Source organism: Suricata suricatta, chromosome 8 (genome assembly GCF_006229205.1).
Source record: "Suricata suricatta isolate VVHF042 chromosome 8, meerkat_22Aug2017_6uvM2_HiC, whole genome shotgun sequence".
Taxonomy (NCBI): Eukaryota; Metazoa; Chordata; class Mammalia; order Carnivora; family Herpestidae; genus Suricata; species Suricata suricatta.
Genome location: NC_043707.1, coordinates 52498104 through 52517184, shown reverse-complemented (window position 1 = coordinate 52517184; position 19081 = coordinate 52498104). Strand labels below are relative to the sequence as shown.

Below are 19081 nucleotides of genomic sequence, written 5' to 3'. Positions count from 1 at the left end.
CCTGGCTGCCTCGATCAGTAGAGCATGCGACTCTTGATCTTGGGGTTGTGAGTTTGAGCCCCATGCTGGGTGTAGAGATCACTTTAAAAAAATGCTAACATAAGCATTTTAAAATGGTACTAAATAGTTACCAATATAGCAAGCTTGGATTATGTTATGAAAGATCTTGATTTGATTCGACTTAGCGTTAATAACTAAGGGTATAATATATGGAAGACACAGGCCAAGGCCCTAGGGGAATTAGACAATAGAAAGATGAAGGCAGAGTTACTGCTCTCCAGAGTACTCAAATCTAGGGGAAGAAACAGATATTTCCAAATTATTATGATCCAAAGCAGGGTGAGATAAACGCTCTAAGAGAAAACAAAAGAGGATGTGAAGGCCTGACTGGGAGTGGAAGTGAAGGTCTGAAAAGTCCTGTGGCTGATGGGGAATTGAAAGAGGCCATGAACATGAGCAGATCTTTGATAAGCAGAGGTGGGATGTTCCATGGAGGACAGGAACTCTGAGGGTGCTTGGCCAGAGAGCTTGAGGACTAGCCAGGTCATTGAAGATGACTCCTAGGGGATGGGAGCTAAGTTTATAAGAGTAGGATGAAGGAAAAAAATGGGGAAACTAAAATTCCAGGTCAAAGAATTTGGAGTTTATACTATTATGTGTTGTTTGTCCAGCCCCTGGTTCTTCTTAGGAAGACACCCACTAAGCTTCTGCAAGGTCAAGACTAGAAATCAGTTCCATGCACTTTATAAGGTCCCACTGATAGGGATGGCCCTTGATTATGCACTAGATTATGCACTTCCTGAAGACTACTTTTACTTACCTCTATCTATTGTGAATAATCAGTAGTTTTCCTTTTCTGCTCTTGTTTTTTAATTCAATTTGACCTAGACAAGCTTTCTAAAATATCTTGCACAATAACTGACTTATCTCTCAATTTAGGAGAAAGGCTGGCTTCTTTATATATTATAAGTGGTTTATTAACTATGTTATTTTTAGGGATTTTCACTTTGGGAGCAACCTTAAAGAAATCAGAGAACTGACAACAAACCTGACCATGTCCATATTTGAACCCATTGCCTGAAATTGCTTTTTCAGTCTGCTGTTTCTGGGGTGGCTGTCCTTGGAAACTTTTTGGCTTATCATGTGGACTCTTGATTTTAGTTAGAAAATGTGAAGTTCCTTGATAGCTGCTCTCTCCAGCAACCACTGGCTCTTCTAAATCAGAGGTGATTTCTTCTCTCATAGTTCTAGAACCACAGTGCTTATTGCTGTTTTCACCATCCCTTTTGGAGCTGAGAGGGCCTGTGAGTTCTAGGGTTTGTTCTTTTGGGCAAGAATTCTTAGCATAGCACAAAATAATATTTCTAATAATGGCTTCATCAGAATGGTCCGCATTAGAAATGTCGGGGAAAGTTTCACAATTAATGCCTTGACCTTTTAAGAATTCCTCTTTGGAAAGATGATGGAGTAAAATATTAGAAAGGTTTGACTTTGAAGAGTCTCTTTCATGAGCTGGAATATCAAGACTTATGGAGGATTGTTTCTCTTTATCATGGTTTTTGTTGACAACAGTTTCCGTCATTTTATCCAAAGTCTTGGCCATGTCTGCATTTGTGCAAATCTCTTTATAAGTAGCCTTTTTTTCAGGGTCATCTACTGTTGACATAATTTGATATGAGACATCAAGGATGTCATTTTTTGAGGTAAATTTGTAACCATTGTATATCTTAATTTGGGAGAAATCTCTACCAAAAGGCAAACATTCCTGTTGCTCAGAAGTTGTATCTTCTGAGAAACTGGCTTCCTCCATGTATGGGCAGCTTGACCTCCTTTGTCCTTTGCTGCCTCTTCTTGATGTTCTTAATTGTAACCATAGACCTTTTGGTTTTCATTGGTCATCTTCACTGTGTGTCCTAGTCTGTGCAAAACAAGAAGAATGTCATTGTTAAATATATTGGAGTAATGTATGATATTATGCTTATATTGCTGTGTTTACCAGAACAAAATGGATGCTTTTCATTTAGGGAAATTCAGTTATAAACATGAAGGCAGAATGCTCGGCCAAGTGGTATATAAGCAAGGAATTTTAAAAAAAGTTGGGAGGAGGTTTTACATGTTTCATTCATTAAATTTTGAGGCAGAATTTGATCTCCAGTTAATGACCACATATTTATCAATCTTTCTTAGGAAGTGTTATTTGGAGCTATTCTCCCAAAATAGGAACTTAGGGTGAAAGTGAAAGATTGCTATATTAAAGTGACAGGGCTAGGGGTGCCTGGGTGGCTTAGTCAGTTAACTGGCCAACTTCAGCTCAGGTCATGATCTCGTGATCATGGATTTATGAATTCAAGCCCCACAGCTGGCTCTGTGCCAACAGCTCAGACCTGGACCCTGCTTCAGATTCTATGTTTCCCTCTCTCTCTCTCTCTCTCTGCCTACCCCTCCCCACCCCCCGCAAAATAAATAAACATTAAAAAAAATTAAAGTGGCAGCACTATAACTTGTCCACGTGTCATGTTGTGTGGCACCAAAACCTGGCTCAGCTCAAACATAACCACCAGCCTTCTCTGTTCTGGTGCCTTTTCATCTGTCCCTCCAGACATTCTGGTCCCCTTCTCCTGGTTTTCCCTGGAGGCCAGTCTGACCCCAAGCATCCCTCCTCTGACTCAAAGTCAGAGCCCAGTCAGAGACTGTTCTGAGCAGTCCCGACAGGTTGCCACAGTCTGGTGGTAACCGAGTATGTTAGGGATACTTCTAAAAATAGTCAAAACAAAACCATCTGCCATTTGGTATCAGTCTTTCTTTCTTTTACGTAAAATTGAAAACATCTATTTTTTAATTTTTTTTTTTAAATATATTCTTAACTTGGCTAACATACACTGTATACAGTGTGCTCTCGGTTTTGGGGGTAGATTCCCATGATTCATTGCTTATATTCAACAACCCAGTGCTCATCCCAACAAGTACCCTCCTTGATGCCCATCTTCCTATTTTCCCCTCTCCCCCCATTAACCCTCAGTTTCTTCTCTGTATTTAAGAGTCTCTTAATGGTTTGCTTCCCTCTCTCTCTGTTTGTAAAAACACATCCATTTAGATATCTCTTCGCAATTTGCAAACTAATTGAACAACTCCTTAGACAGTAAGAATTCCTCCCGTTTTAGGTGGAGTAACTGAGGCTCTGATTCAACCCCGGGGGCCTGCAGCCACCAGCTGCTTCCCTTGCCCATGTAATGACAGGGTTGGAAGAGTGGATCTCTGCGGTTCTCTCCCCCTCTAAATTTTTCTGAGTCTGTGAACTTGTGGTTTATTAGATAACCTGAAAATCTAAAATAATATGTTTGACCAAAAAGAAAAAAAAAGGGCTAAATTCTCCAAGAAAAAAGGAGTACAAACTAAATGTGGTAAAGACATCTATAGAACATTGTTCAGAAATCTTAATTTATAGATATGTGCCAATGTTAGAGAACTCAAATCAAAAAGATACTTTGTTTAAAGTGAGGGGAGAGGGGTATAGAGAGAGAGAGGGAGGGGGAGAGTGAAGGAGGGAGGGAAAAGAGAAGAAGAGGAGGAAGAAGAGGAAGGGGGAGAGGAGGGAATAGGAAGAGGAGGAGGAAGATAGGAGAAAGAGGAGAAGAAGAATCACTTCAGGACTACTTTGAATTATTTGGTGCCTAATATTTACTGTAAAGTGAGGTATATCTTCATGAACAGAATTACAGATTACTCCAACACAAATTGAAGAACAAGGGAAAATGCTTCCCAAGAAAGTCAAGAGCACCATGGGAAAGCAAGAGTTGAAAGACCTGGATGTGAGTTCCAGCTTTTCTACTCATTAGCTATATGCCATCAGGTAAGTTACTTAATTTTTCTGAGTCTTAGTTTCCTCTTCTGAAAAATAGGAATAATAATACCTGATTCACAGGATTGCTAAGAGAACATGAGATAATGCATGTAAAGCTCTTGGCAAAGTGTTTGACACAGAGTGGGCATTCAGTAATTGGTAGTTTAAAAATGAAAAACAAGGAGCTCCTGGGTGGTTCAGTCAGCTAAATATCTGACGGACTGATGAAAGAAAGAAGGAAGGAAGGAAGGAAAAGGGATGGAAGGTGGAAAGAAAACAAAAACAATCTTAGTGTTTGGAATACTGAAGAATGCCCAGATACAGAAGGCTAGGTACTGTATTTGTGGGAATATTTAGAGAATAAAGGAAGTAACAGCATATATGAGACATGATCTCTATAAGAGCTTTAAAACTATTTAAAAAATCTACCTATAAATGAATATATTGTTTGACAGCAAAAACTATCACTAAATAAACTTAAGTAGAATATGTCTAAGACATCCAAATGGTCAACAGATACCTGAAAAGGTGCTCAACATCACTCATCATCAGGGAAATGCAAATCAAAAGCACAATGAGATACCACCTCACACCTGTTATAATAGCTATCATCAAGAATACAAGAGATAACAAATTTTGGGAAGGATGTGGAGAAGACAAAACCCTTGTAACACTATTGGTGGGAATGTAAATTGGTTCAGCCACTCTGGAAAACAATAGGGAATTTCTTCAAAAAATTAAAAATAGATCTACTGTATGATCCAGCAATCCTACTTCTGGGTACAAACCTAAAGAAAATGAAAACAGGATATCAAAGAGATATAGGCCCTTCCATGTTTATTGCAGCATGATTCACAAGAGCCAAGATATAGAAACACCTAAGTGCCCATCAATGGATGAGTAGGTGAAAAAGATAAGAAAGAAGGATGTCCTTCCATTTGCAATAACATGAATGGACCTTGAGCACATTATGCTAAGTGAAATAAGTCAATCAGAAAGACAAGTATTGAATAATACCACTTGTATTTGGAATCTTAAAGAGCCAAACTTGTAAAAAGAGAAAGTAAAATGGTGGTTCCCAGGGATGGGGGTGGGTGGATAGGACAGATGCTTTCTGGTATAAACTTGCAATGAGTGGCAAACAGGCCCCACAGCTCTAATGCACAGCACGGTGAATATAGACAACAATATAGTATTGTTATCATAAAACTTGCTAAGAGACTAGAACTTAATTATTCCAACCACTAAAAAGAAATGATAATTATTTATTTGATAGAGATGCTAATTATCACTATAAAGGTAGTCATACATATAAATGTATTGAATTAAATGTGTATACTTTAAAATTACACAGTATGAAAAGTCAGATATACTTCAATAAAAAAGTCTGATTTCTGAGGGTAAAACGAGTATCTTGAAATGCCAACAGAGAAAAGAAAGATGAAGTCTAGTTTTGCAAGACTTGAACTGACCCAGGCTATACCTCCGAACTCCTCCTCATGCCCTCCTTGTAGCTTGAGATGCTCCTTGCTGCCCTCCAAGGCTTTCTTGCTGAGGAAGAAAAGACCCTTTGTTAATCAGATCCTAGTTTCTAAAGTATCATCCCACTAAAACTGATAAAATTAAATTTTTGCTAAGAAAAATAGAAAGAGATCACCAAGATAAGCCAGAAGTTTAAAGAACTTTCTGATTAACATGGGGAAAGCAGCTTCTGTTACTATTATTATGTGTGTGTGTGTGTGTGTGTGTGTGTGTGTACAAAATATCAAAAAGATTTTGTCTATGAAAGGACAATCTACATCCTTGGCATTATAATGAGCCCCTTACAGGTAGCTGGAAGGAACTGGAACATCTTCTCATGTTCAAAACCCAGCTCAGTCTTGGAATCCAAAGGCGCATTCAAAGAGATTCCAGTCAGAACCCAACGGAACCTTTCTATAGACCCAATTTGACTTACTGAGTTCAGGTGAACACATTTGAGGCCAGGACTGCTTATGTAGTGATACTGGCCATTATGTGCTCAGCAATAGCTCACAAATCACCCTGAGCATGAACACTTTGAGCAAACAAGGATAGCACATCCCAGGGACCCAGCACTGTGAAAACACTTTAATCTGGGCCCTGCGCAGGGATGAACAACAAGGTGCTCACCATGCGGACATTTATTCCCTGTGTAGTTGACTTTTTTTTTTTTTATAAAGTCTGAATTTGGTGTTGAAGTGCTGACTTACGCTCACTAATTTGACTAGTTTAAGAGAAAATGGTAACCATTGCTGGGATGACTAGGAATCAATTAAGACTGTCTACACAAGGGAAGCACCCAGGTGGCTCAGTCAGTTGAGTGTCCAACTTTCATGGTCTCATTATTTGTGAGTTTGAGCCCCTCATTGGGCTCTCTGCTCTCAGCACAGAGCCTGCCTTGGATCCTCTGTCTCCCTCTCTTTCTGCATGCATGCACATATGTGCAGTGTCTTTCTCTCTCAAATATAAATAAACAACAACAAAAAGAAAGTCTATACAAGGGAAAACCAAAACTTCTTAATGGTTAGAGGCTAAAGATGGTCAGCAAATCATTGTTTTTTGGCTAGTGATGTTTCTTTTATTAAATGTTATATATCATGTTCTATATGGGAAGATAATTTCTGTCTTCAAAAAACTGTGGGACCATGTGCCTGTGACGATCTCTTAACCTCACCCCCAATACCTTCCATTCTGTGTTTAGACCTTTGCTAGCTTCCAGACACGGTGTGTAGGACTCAAAGACAGAGGAGAAAGCAGATATTGTTCCTACCTACCCTTCTAAGACTCCCTGCACTTAACACTCAGGTCTTGAACCCCACTCTCAGATCAACCCTACTCACTAATAAAAAATAGTGACTACTGGACCCAAACTCTCTGCCCATTATATGTGTATCATGAAGAATGTGAATAGATTACAATTAGGAGGTTTAAGTTCATATCCAATGATATATTTTTTATAAGATTTAAAATTTTTAAGTAATCTCTACACCATGTGGGGCTCAAACTCACAGCCCTGAGATCAAGAGCCCCACGCTCTATGTCCTAAGCCAGCCAGACCCCCCCTGCACTGATATTTTGTACTGCCTAAGGCAATATGCTGCTCTATAAGACTTCAAACAACACATGCCACAGTCAACACAAAGAGGGAAAACAATAGCAGTAGCAATAGAAACTCACCTCTATCTTGGGGTCTCCAGACAACATGGAGTGAAACTTTTAATACAGATGAGAAATCCTTTAATTCTAAATCATCTTTTTTTTTTAATAGTAGGAAGTTGGCTGCAATTAATAGAACAAAAACTGAGCTTCCAAATCATGGTGTGTCTGCTTCCTCCATGTTCCTTCAATTGCAAGAAATCAAATTTGAAGACTATATAAGGAACTTCTGATGTGATCAAAACTTGTGTGTGTGCATGTGTGTGGTCTTTTAAGAGCTTTCAAAAATACTTAGTTAGACTCTATTTTAATTTTCAAGTTCTCTCCCTCTATTTCTAGCTCAAGATTTCTACTTGCCCATGAAGGCATATAGGAGATGGTTCAGAATAGTATGTCCTAGGCCACGCCCGGAGGCCAGGTATTCATGGATTTTGTATCCAGTGTGTGGTGTTTCTAGATTCAAATATTTTCAAAGGTAATGTGATACAGGCTCCCTTTGCAGTGACTGCATTTGATTACATGCTGGTAATGCTTATCAGCTAACTTTATCTCAGAAACGTGGGTGCCCACAAATGCAGTGTCTATAGCTGTAACCATATCCCGTTCAGCATGGTCGTCTGGTTCCCTCCTGTCACTGAGTGGTAGAAGGGAGACACTGTGTTAGAACAATGAATCCACCCAGATCTCCCGTGAGAGCCATATGGGTAGATTATTTACAGCCCATCTTGGAGATGTGGGCCCTAGATGAGCGTGCATGAATCTGATGACCAGCTGTTACAAATTATTAATTCTGAAACTATTTGAACAGTCTGAACAACAACAACAACAACAAACCCTTTTGAAACGATGAGTGCACTATTATTTGGAAAAGCTTCCTCCCTGTGTTTTACCAGCAGACTTTGTTTGGTTTTCTTACCCTTTGGGGGTTCAGTGCTATATCTCTTTATCCAGTTTTCCCATTGACATAATCATGCAGTCATCATAAATTGTCTAATTTGGGCTCTAAACCACGGAACTTTGCTGTGCTTTGGAAACATTTAGAAAACTCTTGCCAATTGATTTTCTGAAAATAATTCTAATAACAATTTTTTAAAGTTTTATTTATTTTGGGGGGGGAGAGAGAGAGAGAGAGAGAGAGAGAGAATTCCAAGTAGGCTCTGCACTCTAAGCATAGAGCTCATATGGGACTTGAACTCATGAACCATGAGATCATGACCTGAGCAGAGATAAGAGTTCAACACTTAATTGACTGCGCCACCCAGGCACCCCTCTAAGAATAAAATTTAAAGCACTGATTTAAAGAAGTATAATTAAAAGAACAAAAACCCATCCACCTTGTCCTTTCCCTAAACTTTCTAGGTTAAGTTTGGCAACCCCTGGAGATAAAGGCCAGAATATAAATTATGCCCTTGTAGAAGAATACTAATACTACTTCCTTAACCCCTTTCTTATTAAAAAAAAAAAAAAGCCCAGAGCACTTTACATAGTAGTCAGTTAGACTCCCCCATCACTATGAAGTAAATATTACTTAATCAAATGCTGAAATGCCAATTTTTATTGGACAATTTTACTTGCTATATTAAGATCCTAGAAGTGACAACAATGCAAAAGGAAAATAATGCTCAACAACCCACCTATTATGATTGGCCTGTGTAGGCTTAATAAACATTAATTAATTCAGACACACAATAACCAGATGAGGTATTTCTTCACCCACTCAAGCAATATCATCATCTCAGAAATGGAACTCAGTACAGTGCTAAACAATTTAGGACAGGAAATAATTACCTGTTCAAAGATAACAGTACTTAGCTTTTTAACCAAGCATATCCAGCCAGATTACAAATGCTAATTAAACACTTTCAGAGACTTAATAAGTATTTCTCTTTAACCTCAACGGATTGAAGGAGAAAAAACAATTTAGCCAAAATTACACAGAGCGTCACCAGCTGTGAGGATTTAGTGAGATTCTAGTATTAGGTGGAAAGTAAAGAAAGCATGTGTTTATGGACAGCCACCTATGTGCTGAGCCCTTTGTGTATTTCATCTCATCAATCCTCTCCATGGCCCTTCAGATAAATACTCTATGATCCCTGCTGCACACTGAGGACAGGTCAGTCTGATTCCAAAGCCACTTGCTTCTGTTCCTATTAGACCATGTGTCACAATGTGGGAGGAAATAAAAAGTTCAGAGTCACTAAAACTTTTTTTTTAAAAACAGGATTGGTAGTTATGTTTCTATTCTTGCTGTAGCAAATTATCCCAAACTCAGTGGCTTAAAACAATACAAACTTACTATCTTCTAGTTCTGGAGGTCAGAAGTCCAAAGATGGGTTCATTGGGCTGAACTCAGGGTGTCAGCAGCCTGCTTTCCTCTGGAGCCTCCAGCAGAGAATCCGTTCCCTCGCTTTTCTTAGCTTCGAAAGACAATCTGGATTCCTTGGCCAGTGGCTCTTCTTCCATCTTAAAAGCCAACATCATAACATTTTCAAATCTCTTTTTGACTCTGGCCCTGGTACCTCCCTCTTTCACCTAACAGGATCCCTGTGATTACAAAAATGGCCCCACCCAGATAATCTACAATAACTTCCTCACCTTAAAATCCCTAACTTAATCACCTACAAAGTCTCTTCTGACAGGTATAGGAGCACATTCACAGGTTTTAGGGATTAAGACATAGACATCTTTGGGGCCATTATTTTGCTTATCATAATACTTTATATTTTGGAAATTTTTAAAATATGTATTTATTTTTGGGAAGGCACAAGTGGGAGAGGGGCAGCGGGGGGGGGGGGTACAGTGGATCAGAAGTGGGCTCTGCACTAAAAGGCTGACAGCAGAGAACCCAATGTGGGGCTCAAACTCATGAACCTCAAGATCATGACCTGAGGCCAAGTCTGAAGCTTAACCAACTGAGCCACCCAGGTGCCCCCAATTTGGAGAATTCTTAGAAAACTAGGATCTGTGCCTCATCATTTCTTCCCTGCCTATTATCTCTTATGTCTTTTACCCCCAAAGCCCCTCCTAAAATGGAACTTTGTCATCCCATGGAGCAAATTTGTTGAGATACAGTAAACACTATAGGAGGGCATACGTCAAACATGAAAAGTTTAAAAAACAGAAAATGATAGATATTGATATATATGTAACTATCTGGATGTATTTCAAAATAATTATGCTATTTGAAACAAACCAACCAAGAGTACATGTTTATGTAAAATTCTACAAAATGCAGACTAATATATAGTGACAGAAAGTGCTTTGGGTTGAGGTACAGGTTGGGGGAAGGATTACCAAGGGACATGAGGATATTTTGGGGATTGATGGATATATTTATTGTGGTATATTAATTGTGGTAATGGTTTTACAGATGTATAAATATGTCATACAAATGCCAAGCTTAACAAATTGTGTACTTTATGTACTATTTATTATAAGTCAGTTATATATATATTATAAGTCAATAAAGCTGTTTCAAAAATACATGAGGGGCATCTGGATGGCTCAGTCAGCTGGGCATCTGGCTCTTGATTTTGGCTCAAGACATGATCTCAGGGTTCATGGCATCAAGGACAGTGTCAAGCTCCATACTGTCAGCATAATCTGGTTGGAATTCTCTCTCCCTTTCTTTCTGCCCACCCCCCGTGTTTCCCTCTCTTTCTCTCTCTCTCTCACTGTTTTTTGTGCATGCATATGTACACGTGCTTGTGTGTATCTGTGCACTCTCTCCCAAAATACATGAATAAACTTAAAAAAAAAAGAGATTCTCTTTCTCACTCAGCCCCTCACCCCTGGTCACATTCTCTCTAAGATAAAAATAACAAATAAATTTAAAAAGTTTTAAAAAAGTGTATGAAAAGAAACTTCAAAATTCTCCCAGGCATCTAAGAACTGTATAATGAGGTTCAAGAGTCAGAGATAACTTGTGTCATGCTTCGGTAACCTTATCTATATGGCTCTTCAGAAAATCCTTAAACATCTCATTCAGATGTTATCATTTCAGGATGATTGAAGATTTGCAAGTATAACACATTTGAGAGTTTATTTTGCATATTATCTAGGCTCCTTAGCTTGGCCCAGGAGGGCCTTTTTGAACTGTGTGGGCTGCGTACCTCTCCAACTTGTCTTCCCACCACACCTGGACTTGAAATTCATGCTTCAACAATGCCAAGCTATTTATAGCTGTCCAAGCTCACTTGGTGTTTTATGTCTCCATAAAATGTGCTGCTGTCCTCTCTGTCGCCTTGGCCAAGAGAAGCCACCACTTCCTCTTCTACCACCTTCATTTCCTGCACAAGCATCTTCAGTTGCCCTTTCCCCATCATTTTGTGACTGTTTCGCATCTGTCTCTGTCACTAGCCTATCTGTACTCTCAAGCTTGGCATATAGCAGGGACTCAACAGCTATTTCATGGTATTAGAAATTTTCCCCATTTGTCATAAAGACAAACATCAGAGCCATCAGGGTATCTGTCAGGAAGGACATCCACCAAAAGAGGAGTTCAGATGCTGGTGGATAAGGGGATAAAGCATGGTCACGAAGGTGGTGACAGTGACTCTACTCCAGCCCCAACTCAAGCAATGGCTCTTGGTGGGAGGCAGGACCACTCCAGGGGATTTCAGAAACTGTGGGGGGTTTTTGGTTATCACAGTGCTGCCTGACTGGGAAGGTGCTACCAGCAAGTCACACCTGGAGACCAGGGAGGAAGTTAGGTACAGAGCAGCCTGGTAAAAAAAAAAAAAAAAAAAAAAAAAAAAAAAAAAAGAATTATCATGTCCAAGGTGCCAATAAGACCTTCATTTAGAAATAAAACACACTACTCTAAAGATAAAAGGTATTTTCTTTTTAAAGACTGAAAATATTCCTCATCCTCAGTGCTTCAGGAGAAGGACCAGAATCTTCTCCCCCAGCTGCAAGCACTCACTCTCCCTGCCCGTGTCTGCTTCAAGGGCCAAGTGTCACTCTTCCCTCTCACCATCCGCATTTCATCCTTGTTCCTCAGAAACCCAGTCTCCTTCCCACCTTGAGGCTTTCTCTTCACACTGTTCACGCTGCCTGAAGCGGCTGCTCCCCTCCCTCCCTTCCACCTGGTTACTTCTTACTCATCCCCTAGCATGTCGTTTCCTCTATTCCCTCATCTCCTACACCAAGTCTGCTTCCCCTGATATAAGCTTTCAGGACATTCTGTGTATCTAATAGACTTTATTACAAGAATAAAATCTTGCTGGAAGGAAGTTGGGGAGAGAAAGGAGGGAAGGAGGAGGAGGAAGGCATGCAGAGAAGACTCATTTAGCTGTTTGAGGAGGATGGAAAGAGCACACATCTTTTTTCTTTTATGTTTATTTTTGAGAGAGAGAGAGAGAGAGAGAGCACGTGTGCCAGCAGGGGAGGGGCAGAGAAAAGGGGGAACAGAGGATCCAGAGGGCTCCATGCTGACAGTAGAGAGCCCAATGCGAGTCTTGATCTCACAAAATGTGAGATCATGAATTGAGCTGAAGTCCAACACTTAACCGACTGAGCCACCCAGATGCCCTGGAAAGAACATACGTTTAAAAAAACCAGACTCTTAGCTCTGCTCCTTATTAATTGACGAACCTGAATAAGTTACTTAAATGATTTGAACCTTGGTTTTCTCATCCACAAAATGGGGTTAACGAGTGTTAGTAAAGATTAAAAGACGTATACACAGTATCTTGCTCAGTGTCTGACACATGGAGAGTACTCGGTAAATGCCAAGTCTTCTCTCTCTCTCCCTCCTTTCCCCCAAGGGAAGGGCATGTAAATGTAGAAATTTATTGAGGAAGCTGGGCTAAAAAAAACCTTGATGCCTAGCTTGACAGAGAGACATTCTATAAGCCTTCTAAATGGGCTTAAGGGACTCTGAAAACTCACAAATGCCTTAAGGGAAAAGCCGGTGGTCAGGAGTGGACAGTTGTAATAGGTTGTGAATAGAAGCAATGAGGGGAATTCATGGACACTGATGTGGAGTGTTGCTCAATATTCTTGAAAGACCTTCTCTTCAAAATTCTCCCAGCATGCTAGCAAGTATATGTAGCATGACTGTACCTGGTTTCTTGGAAGGAATGTGAGCCAACTGGCAAGTGAGGCACCTCTAAAAAGTTACTTAGTCTTTTATGTCTTGAGATCAGGGTCCCACTGAGGTCCTACTGATGCCACACACACACACACAAAAAAAAAAAAGGCTGGGAAGGGTCAGTGACAACTATATGAGGTGTTTTGTCTAGCCACTAAAGTGGAAAGAGTTCTAAATGACCGCAATTTAGATTCATATGATTTGCCATCAAAGGAACCTCTGGGCACATATGCAATCCCATAATTAAGGCTGATAATAGTGTCATAAAATAATAGTATAATCTTCAGAGGGAAACATCAGAGTATGTATACTATCCTAAAGGCAAACTGACTCTCAGAAGTTCAACGCAGATTGCAACACATCAAGAGTCCTGCCTCCTTTCTAAGCCATCCACCCTAAGTGATCTTTAGTATAACAGAGTAGTAAGTTTCATTGCGCAACTTCTTTCTGCCTGACACCAGGTGAATTAAAAGCATTTGATTGCTTTGCTTACAAGCAGCCTCTAAATCTGCTTTTAAGCAGTGATATTGACCACTTCAACTTAAGAGAACCCCAAAAGTTAACCCGATAAACAATCACAGGGCTGTTTCATGATTAAAGGCCTGAACGACTCACTTGCTCTTCTCTGACAGGCTTCTTAAAACGACCTTCTTTTTTCCACAAGTCTTAAAGGATTGCCTTGCTCACCTGCCTTTACCAATTCCTGTCCTGGATTTAAAGTAGAAAGTTCTCATCCTGGGATGCCCTCAGTCTAAGAATGATTACCTACCCTAGTGTAGGGCAGACACCTTCACCCCTGCCAAACTCCTAACCTGTTATCCCCTCACCTCTAACTATTTATCCCTGTTTCATATTTATGTAATTTTTTAATAGAAAGCCACCAGAAGGAAGTAAAAGAGAGCCCCTCTATGGAGGTATATTCATCTCCATAGTATTTTGTCTTTTTTAATTACTTTATACTTTAACTTATTGTATAAAATGGGAAAAATACAGAAATGTTCAGTCAGAAGACTTCAACATAGTTCTTTCTATTTACTTAAAAAAATTTTTTAACATTTATTTATTATTGAGAGACAGAGCATGAGCTGGGGAGGGGCAGAGAGAGGGGGAGACACAGAATCTTAAGCAGGCTCCAGGCTTCAAGCTGTCAGCACAGAGCCTGACATGGAGCTCAAACTCACAAACCGCAAGATCATGACCCGAGCAGAAGTCGGATGCCCAACCGACTGAGCCACACAGGCACCCCTCTATTTGTTAAACATGTTTTACATAGTTGGGGTCATAATAAATGAGCAATTTTGCAACATGCTTTTTTTTCCCACTAGACATAAAGAACATTTCCCCATGTTATTATACTTTGAAATAATGTTTTTAATGGTTCTATCCACTACATGCCTATACTGTAATTACTCATTTCCCTAAGAACAGACATGTAGATTGTATCCAGTTTTCAATGTTTTTAAATGACATAACGGTAAACATCCTTACCTATATTTATATTACCTCCTCAAGATAAATTCTTAGGTGGGAAAGTATTAGGACACAATATAAACATTTTAATGTTCCTAATACTGATTTCAAAAAGTCTGTACAAGCATATAGTCTCACCAGCAACATGGCAGTGACACTTTGAGATGCTCTGTAACACTGAACAGTAACATTTAAAAAATCTTAGTCAACTAAAAAAAAGTATTTCAATGTTGTGTTAATTGGCAGTACTTTGATGACTGGTAAAGTTGGAGATTTTACATGTGTTTGTTGGTCTTTTTTATTTCTTCATTTGTGAATTACCTCAGTCCTTTGCTCATTTATCTATTATCTACAATATGACTAGTTTTCCCTTATTGCAAAAGTAACACATGTTTGTTGTGAAACATATTAGAAAATGTTAGAATTGATAGTGTTTTATAGCTGCGCACAGTGCTCCTTAAAGAATTCAAATATATTGATTGTATCTGTCAACCAGTGTATGTTTAAGCCTTCTTTTTTTGAAATATAGTTGACATACAATGTTACATTAGCTTCGAGTGTACAACACAGTGATTCTGATAACTCTATACATTATGCTATTCTCACCACAAGTACAACTACCACAACCCTATTACAATACCACTAACTGTATTCCCTACGCTGTACCTTTCATCTCCACAATTTATTCATTCCATAAAAGGGAGCCTGTGCCTCCCACTGTCCTTAACCGCTTTTTGCTCAACAGTCCCCCTTCCGTCTGGCAACCACCAGTTTGTTCTCTGTCTCATCGGGCTTTTTCTGCTTTGTTTATTCATTTGTTTTGTTTTTTAGATTCCACACATAAATGAAATCATATGGTATTTGTCTTTCCCTTTCTGACTTATTTCACTTAGCACCATACTCTCTAGGTCTATCCACATTGTCACAAATTGCAAATTGCAAATATTGTGTGTGTATCTGATATATATATATGTTATATTTTTCATTCATCTATTGATAGACAGTTGAGTTACTTCTATATGTTAGTTATTATAAATAATGCTGCAATAAATATAGAGGTACATATATTTTTTCAAACTAGTGTTTTCATTTTCTTTGGATAAATAAGCATCCAGTAGTGAAATTACTGGATCATATGGTATGTCTATTTTAAAATTTTTGAGGAATTGCTGTTCTGTTTTCAACAGTGTCTGCACCAATTTACATTCCCACCAGCAGTGCATGAGTGTTCCTTTTTCTCTATATCCTTGCCAACACTTTTTTTTTTAATGTTTATTTATATTTGAAGGCAAGAGAGACAGAGCATGAGCAGGGTAGGGGCAGAGAGAGAGGGAGACACAGAATCCCAAGGGGGCTCCAGGCTCTGAGCTGTCAGCACAGCACCTGATAAACTTAAATTCATGAATCTTGAGATCATGATCTGATCTGAAGTCGGATGCTTAGCCAAATGAGCCACCCAGGTGCCTCAACACTTGTTATTTGTATTTTTTATAATAGCCATGCGGACTCGTGTGAATTTATTTCATTGTGGTTTTGATTTGCATTTCCCTGATGTTTAAGTCTGTTAAGGCTGTTAATAGACTGTATGCCCCTTTTCTTAGATATTCCTTTGGAAAACTCTTTCCCTCTCATTTCCCCTTGCCCCCCTCTTTTATTCAAAAAGGTAGAAAGCTACCAAGTCCACATCGTTGTTGAGGACACCCTATACCTAACATTCTGACTTGGTTTTAATTAGGGAAGCACTGTTGCTCTCTGATAGACTTCACTGGAAAGGGAAGAAACAAGTGTTTTCTCCTTGATTATTCAAATTTGCCTTGACTCAGTGGGGTCATTTATAACTCAGAGGAGAGTGTAGCCACCCTCGCTTTATCTTAAAAACAAAACAAAATGAAGACACTAAGGTTGCTATCCTAACAACCTTGCACATTGTAAGGCTATGCACACTCTTATTGCTCTCTCTCTTCTCCAAGGCCCTGGAAAATGGTCAAGGAAGTGTCAACACTGGGGGAGTTTTCAAGAAATGTGGAAATGCAGTAAAAACCCCACTATGTCCCTAGCACCCAGAATAGTGTTTGGCACATAATAGGTATTTGAACATATATATTATTTTATTTATTTTTTATTTAAAAATTTTTGTTAATGTTTTTTATTTATTTTTGATACAGAGAGAGACAGAGCATGAGATGAGGAGGGGCAGAGAGAGGGAGACACAGAATTTGAAGCAGGCTCCAGGCTCTGAGCTGTCAGCACAGAGCCCTACGTGGGGCTCGAACCCAGGAACATGAGACCTGACTGAGCCGAAGTCGGAGACTTAGCCGACTGAGCCACCCAGGCACCCCTTGAACATATATATTATTGACCAGACAAATGAGTGAATTTACAAAGAAAGAGCAATGACATTGATTAATAATGGTTTATATTTATTCTCATATTTACTGCTTACTATGATTATCAACTCCTCCCTTCATCTTTCTTTATCCACCTAAGATCATTTTCCTTCTTCTTGAAGGAGAACCTTTATAACTTCTGTTAGTGAGGGTCTGTGATGGCAAAATCAGTTTTTGTTCACCTAAAAATGCCTTTATTTCACTCTCCTTTTTAGAAGATATTTCCACTGGTTAAATAATTCTAGGTTGACAGTCATTTTCTCTCAGCACATTGTTTTGGCTTACAGTTTTACAGTTGCAAAGTTACCTATCAGCTAAGTGTTGTTTCATTGGAGGTAATCAGCCCTTTCTCTTGTACAGCTTGTAAAGCTACTTCTTTGTTTTTGATGCTCTGCATTTTCATTGTCTTATGTGTAAATATCTTTTCTTTTTAAAATATTGCCTAAAGTATTGTCCTTTTTTCTTCTTACTTTAGAATTTCAATTATACACACTAGCACTCCTCTATCCTCTGTGTTTCTCTTTCATATGAAAAAATGAATTTGGTTCTTGCTTCCGATTTACTAATTTTCTCTTCAGCATATCTGATTTGCTGTTAAACTTACCCATTGACTTTTAAGTTCTAATTATTGTGTGTGTATTTTTAAGTATAGAAGTCTTTTTTTTTAATTCTTTTTTAAGTCTGCCTGTTCATTTTTGGCAGAGCTTTGCTCTTTATATTTTCAATCTTTTATTTTATTGCTTTAAATATGTTAAATATATTTATAATCTATGACTGGTAATTCCAATTTCAATGTCTTTATGAGTTTGATTCTGTTGTTTCTTTCCTGCTAATTCTTGTTTAAGATGCCTTGTTTCTTTGTATGATTTGTAAGTTGACTGACAGTCCACATTTCTTGGAATTTTTTCTGTGTAATTTTTGGGGTGTGGATTAAGTTGGCATCTTAGTCAATTTGAGCTGACAAAATACCATAAACTGGGTTGCTTAAAACATTTATTACTCACAATTCTGGAAGCTGGGAAATCTTAAGTCAAGGTGCCAGGAGATTGTGTCTGGTGAGGGCCCATTTGTTGGTTCTCAAAGTGCTGTCATTTCACTGTGTCCTTGTTGTAAGAGGCTGCTTTTAGGGTCTTTTTTTTTTTTTATAAGGGCACTAATCTCATTTATGAGTTCTCCACCCTTATGACCTAATCAAAGACCCTTTCTCCAAATACTGTTACACTGGGAATTAAGTTTAAGCATAAAATTTGGGGGAGACACAAATATGCAGTCTATAGCAGTTGGTTTTCTCTAGAGGTGATTTAGTTTACCTTTGCCAGCTGGCTGGGGGCACCACCAACCTGAAACCACTTTATGTGCTTGAGTTTCAGACAAGCCAAGTAGAGCAGATTATTGACTTTGGTTAAAAAGAAAAATCTCAGAGGAGATATTTCCTCATTCATTCTATGTTAAGGATGATTATAGGCAATTTTCTTTTGTTGTCTTCTGGTAAAAGGTTGGAGAGGACTTTGGGAGAATCTATATGTTAGTTATTGTAAATAATGCTGCAATAAGTATAGGGGTACATATATTTTTTCAACCTAGTGTTTTCATTTTCTTTGGATAATGTGGAATCTCTTATTAGATTCCTCATCTTGATAGGACTTGGCCACTTTTGTCTCCTTTTTCCATGTCTCAAGAGACCACAACAACTAAAACATAAGTTCCTCTGCTAATCTATTTTACTAGTTCCTAGCTTCTGAGTAATCCTAACTTGAATGCTGGCTCATGATAAATTTTCTATTTTTTTAATATTTAAAAGCACTTTAAGTGTTTTTCAGTGGGAGAGTTGAATGGGGAATCTGGTTTATTACTGTCAGACGTGGAAGTCTACAGAGTGATTTTCTTCACTACTTTCTATTCTGAAATATTCCAAATTTCTAGAAAATGTAAAAGAATAGTACATGAGTAGTATAGTACAAGAATAAGAGCTATATCTTCACCTAGATCTAATTGTTAATATTTAGTTTGTATTTCTCTCCTTTCTCTGTCTTTTGCTAAACCATGTGAATATAAGTTACAGAAGTCATGGTTTTTTTATCCTTGGGTATTTAAGCTTGCATTTCCTAAAAA

General features: G+C 38.7%; 1 protein-coding gene across 6 annotated transcripts in view; it reads right to left on the bottom strand.

Moving 5' to 3' along the window:
• Positions 1-19081, bottom strand: part of AKNAD1 (AKNA domain containing 1) — a 104330-nt gene that overhangs the window by 34532 nt on the left and 50717 nt on the right. Inside the window, exons 1-3 of one of the 6 annotated variants that reach the window (XM_029946332.1) lie at positions 5799-5815; positions 5314-5392; positions 1049-1918 (exon numbers count right to left, since the gene is read on the bottom strand). In XM_029946332.1, the coding sequence (XP_029802192.1) occupies positions 1049-1810 (762 nt within the window). In that variant the 5' untranslated portion in view covers positions 1811-1918; positions 5314-5392; positions 5799-5815. Of the gene's footprint in view, positions 1-1048; positions 1919-5313; positions 5393-5668; positions 5779-5798; positions 5816-19081 lie in introns of those variants that run through there. The other 5 variants (XM_029946331.1, XM_029946333.1, XM_029946335.1 and 2 more) reach the window with 5 other exon arrangements.